The sequence below is a fragment of the Clupea harengus genome, chromosome 5 (assembly GCF_900700415.2).
Source record: "Clupea harengus chromosome 5, Ch_v2.0.2, whole genome shotgun sequence".
Taxonomy (NCBI): domain Eukaryota; kingdom Metazoa; phylum Chordata; class Actinopteri; order Clupeiformes; family Clupeidae; genus Clupea; species Clupea harengus.
The window spans coordinates 8,024,954-8,029,953 of NC_045156.1; the positions used below are offsets into that span (position 1 = coordinate 8,024,954).

The 5,000-nt window shown below is 45.0% G+C and overlaps 1 protein-coding gene across 1 annotated transcript in view; it reads left to right on the forward strand.

The window, feature by feature from the left end:
- The window catches only part of lrp1aa (low density lipoprotein receptor-related protein 1Aa), a 149,331-nt gene that overhangs the window by 40,475 nt on the left and 103,856 nt on the right, over positions 1-5,000 (forward strand). Inside the window, exon 4 of the mRNA XM_031567561.2 lies at positions 4,651-4,758. Coding sequence (XP_031423421.1) covers positions 4,651-4,758 — 108 coding nt within the window. The remainder of the gene's footprint in view (positions 1-4,650; positions 4,759-5,000) is intronic.

Consider the following 5,000-nt stretch of genomic DNA (forward strand, 5'->3'; position numbering starts at 1 on the left):
TGGAGGGATGTGAACGTGCACAGAGCTCCTGGTTGGATGTTAAAAACACTGTGGTACTCCTGTGGTTTAATTCTCCACATCCTCCACTGCCTTACATTGACATTGTCCAAATATTTTCTGCATTGGAATTTTAAGTTCCATATGATATATTATTCCATTACTTTTCCTGATGTTTTTCGTTTTTTGCCGTGGTATGGTTTCAGTATCGGTATGGAGATATTTAGGCAGGTATGGTATTGAAGTCATAATTTTGGTATGGTAGCAACACTAATGCAGGCTCACATGTGAGTTCTCCCATCTGTTTTTGAGACCAGCTGTATGGGATTAGCAGTCCATTCATTTATTAATTCAAGTTTGTGTGCTTATGAGCCAGATATTTGCAGTGTTTATTTATGTGTGCATCCGCATACTGTGTTAGCGCACAATGTCCAAGCAATCACATGTGCAAGCATTAGTGTGTGTGGGAGTCAGGGAAGACAAATAAACCTGCAGTAATTGGTAGTGTGTGTGTGTGTGTGTGTGTGTGTGTGTGTGTGTGTGTGTGTGTGTGTGTGAGAGAGAGAGAGAGAGACAGTGAGAGAGAGAGACACGTTTTGTGTATTTGTTTGTTTGTTTGTTTGTGTGTGTGTTTGTACTTGCTTGGAGGTTTTGGACTTCCAGAATCCAAAACAGGGAATGCTATCGTGTCCTGTATTATCCGTGTGTCTTGATTAGGCATGCCTGTTGGTGGTCCTCTTGAGGCACGTGTTCGTTGGCTGGACAAACGTGATGGGGACCAAAACAAGGGGATGGTGTTTGTTTCCGTGGCGATGGGGCGAGAGGAGGACCGATTGGGAATAGAGAAATTGCGAATTACACAAGCAGTTCCGGTGAGGCTAGTGTTTTGGAACTCGGGATGTCTTGTTCGGCCAACTGTTCAGCATTGTGCAGGCCGTTACAGAGTACAATATGAACTTAATTAAGGAGGCTCACTGCTCGTATACACACACACAAAACCACACAAACACGACTTAGAGTAAAAGTATGTGTACGCTCACATGCACAAATATATGAACCCATATAAATGCTACATCTGCCACTGGTACATTAATGTGCAAACACAGAGATAGCCTTGCAAATAAACACATATATCATGACGAATGCATGCATTTAGTGTGAGTAGCTGTGATGTAATCTTTTGTAGGTTTTGTTTGGCATGGGGTGTCACTTTAGATTGCTTCGATTGTCTGGATAACATTCATAACATTTGGTGAATGATTACACATGTTTACCGGCTGTGTGTCCAAAGATGGATCAGGAGAGAGAGAGAGAGAGAGAGAGAGAAGAGAAGAGAGAAAGAAGCGTGGAGAGACAGGGAAAGAGTGATTGGGAGATAAAAGAGAGAATGATAAACAGAAAGGGAAAGAGAGCAATGGAGAGAGAGAGAGAGAAAAAGAGAGAGAGAGAGAGAGAGAAAAAGAGAGAGGTAGAGAGAGAGAGAGAGAGAGAGATTTGTAGGTTGGCAGTCACTGGAGCGTGGCAGTGAGGAGTCTCGGGTCTCTCATACAAAGACTGGCTTTTACTTCCCAACACAGACAACAGCACAAAACATCCAAACAACAACGTGTGTGCCAGCCCCATGTCCTCGTACCCTTCTCATTACACGTGTGTGTGTGTGTGTGTGTGTGTGTGTGTGTGTTTTTGGGGGGCTGGTTCACAGGTCGTTGCCTCTGTATTCTGGCCTCATTAGATAGCAGTATGGAATGCCCCCCCCCCCCCCCCCCCCCAGTCTCCATACACCAGGGTCTCTAGTCTCCACACACCAGGGTCTAGTCTCATGGGGGTGTGTAAGGGAGAAAGACCACCGAGGACTCCTGACATGCAAAGATATTAGACAAAGAACGCCACGACACAAAGTGTACCATTAGTTTCCTCTGTGTATATCCCAGTAGCCATGCATGTGTATAGGTATGTAGGCGGTGTGTATTGGTTTAGTCTGAAAAGAAGCCATCCTGTTTAGTGCCCAGGCTAGTACTTCAGTCTTTAGTCAAAGATAACAGAGGTTGCTTGACTGAAATGTGCTCCTTTTTCTAAGCCAAAATCCTCGCTAACTTCAAAGTTGGCCGTTCTCCAGAAAGCAATGCTTTTTAACCATGGAATTTATTGAGTTTATAACACTTGTCACCATGAGAGAATACATTTGTGTTGTTTATTCAGTGTCTCCCTAAATACACTGACTGTGGTAGAAATGTCGTTGGGCAGTTCACCATTTACTATTGTTGTTATAGTTACTAGTCCAGCAACTTCCCAGATCAAACTTTTGAAATGGATCTGCTTCATATGTGTCTTGATATACAAACATACAGACACGCTGCGGCAAGCACTGAATGATGACTGAGCCAATCACGGAAGAGATAGTATCTTCGATGTCATTCGGTGTGATTGGAGGCAGACTGGGCGTATTTTGGCCCTGCTCAGGAGAATCAGAATCAGAATCAGAATCAGAATTGTTTTTATTGCCAAGTAAGTTAACACCTACCAGGAATTCGTTTTGGCATATTGGTGCAGACAATAAATATAAAAACATAATAAGTACTACAGGAGAGGGTCCAAGATGAAGTATCAAAGCGAAAGAGGAACCAAGGCCCAAGCTCTTTCCCTGGTAAAAGGTGGAGATGCACCAACATCCTCTAATGTGTGGAGCACATTTCAGTTATTTCCCTGGTAATGGGTGGAGATGTACCAACATCCTCTTATGTGTGGTCTTGAAATCCCTGTAAATGATAACAACTGTGTCAGCAAAACAGCAATTTCCCAAGAACTGGTTGCAAGTTTAGTGTGTGTGTGTGTGTGTGTGTGTGTGTGTGTGTGTGCGCGCCCACACCATACCAGAATTCATTGGTATTTAAAAAAAATCTTTGCTGAGATCATGGGCAGTTCAGGCTGGGGTGTTAGAGCCCACTTCCTTCCCTCTGAAAGGTTTGTCTAATGCATGTAAGAAATGTGTGAGGAAAAGAGAGAAAATGTACGGCATTTATATATGTATGTATGTATGTACAGTATGTGCTTTTGTTAAACAGCAGACTGCCTGACTGTACAAGCTGATGTCTTAGTTGTGTGTGTGTGTGTGTGTGTGTGTGTGTGTGTGTGTGTGTGTGTAGGGCGTTGTGTATCATTCTCCTTGAATGGGTCATTTCATGTTTAATTCTACACATGTGTGCACACACTGCCAGACACACTGTGTTCATGTGTGCTAACATGCGCACACACACACACACAGACACAGACACACCAATACACACACATAATCAAGCACTCAAGGATGGCGACGGGAGGAACAATCAATTTTTCATGATGGTTCACACCAGGCCAAGTTGACTGTGTGTGTGAGTGAGTGTGTGCGTTTTCATGCTTACACATGAGGTTGTTTGAGGGTGACTGTGTTGAGACATAAGATAGTAATGCTTTTATATGTGCATGTACAGTTTTGAGAAGGCGTGTGTGTGTGTGTGTTTCTCTGGAAGACTGCATGTTTAAGGCACCCTGCAATCACGCACACACACACAGACACACACACACACACACACACATACACACACACACACACACACACCTGCCTGTTTACAGCTACATAGGTATGTTATTATTAGTTATAAAATGATGAGCTCTAGTCCTTCAGTTATTTTTCTCATAATGTGTTTCTCCTCTTTTATGTGCCACAGCTGTGTTGGGTGGCACCAGAAACGTTTATCCATCCTTTGTCAATCTCATTTCACAAATCCCTCAATTGACTCTGACTGCCAACAACCGTTAGCTACTGACATAGCGGGCTCCCTCTCTTGGGCAGAAATTGATAGATGGATAGATGCAGGGAGAGGGGGATAGAGAGGGGGATAGAGAGAGGGATAGAGAGAGGGATAGAGAGGTCCCAAAAGTCCCCAGTTGAGAGGCTCTTAATCATTAAATTGCAGAGCAGTTAGCATTTAATCAGGGTGGCTTAACGTAGCATGTTGAGTGCCTGTGGCCAACACAGAACCTGCTGAGAAAGAAAGGCCTGGAGGCCCCATGTAAATCCTTGGCCTTTCCTGCTCTTAGATGCCCAAGGCGAGGCCCATGGGTTCGGGTCAAAAGGCGAGCAGAGGCTCATATTCATATAGCAGAGCTCAGAGAAGGTGTCCCAGATGAATAGCAGAATTCCCATGACTCTGGCGGTCCTCAGGGCTTGTTCAGGTGTGCGTATTGATTCTTTGCCTGTTTTGAAAATGTATAATCGACTGAGTAGGCTTTAAGTGTGTTAATGAGGGAGTCCAGTGCACATGTGCCCTTACAGACACACACACACACACACACACACACACACACACACACACACACACACACACACACACGTGCACGTGTTTACACAGATGTGCTTACACACAAACACAGTCTATCTATCGCCAACACACACACACACACACACACTGAGACAGGTCAATATTTCCACATAGGTTTTCCTCAGAACATGTGTATTTCTGTGCCTGTGCTTGCACACACAGACACACACACACACACACACACACACACACACACACACACACACACACACACACACACACACACACTCACTCACTCACCCTGCATTCAGTTGAACACTTAACCCTAATGACTGATCCTCATCTTTCTTTCCAGAGCAAAACTGCACTGCGTGTCCAGATAGCTGTGCTATGACCAGAACGGGTGCTCTGTGCTACTGCAAGGTGGGATATGAGATCAGCGAGGACGGGAAGACATGCAAAGGTGAGGAACAGACGTGCACACACACACACACACGCACACACGCGCACGCGCACACGCACGCGCACGCGCACGCGCACACGCACACGCACACGCACACGCACACGCACACGCACACGCACACGCACACAAACCTTCATATAGCCATGACTCCAACAGACACCTGCTGGGAAACACACTCTGATCATCTGTTTAGTTCTCACACACACACAGAATAGATGTCTGTAACACACTCCAACCCCCCC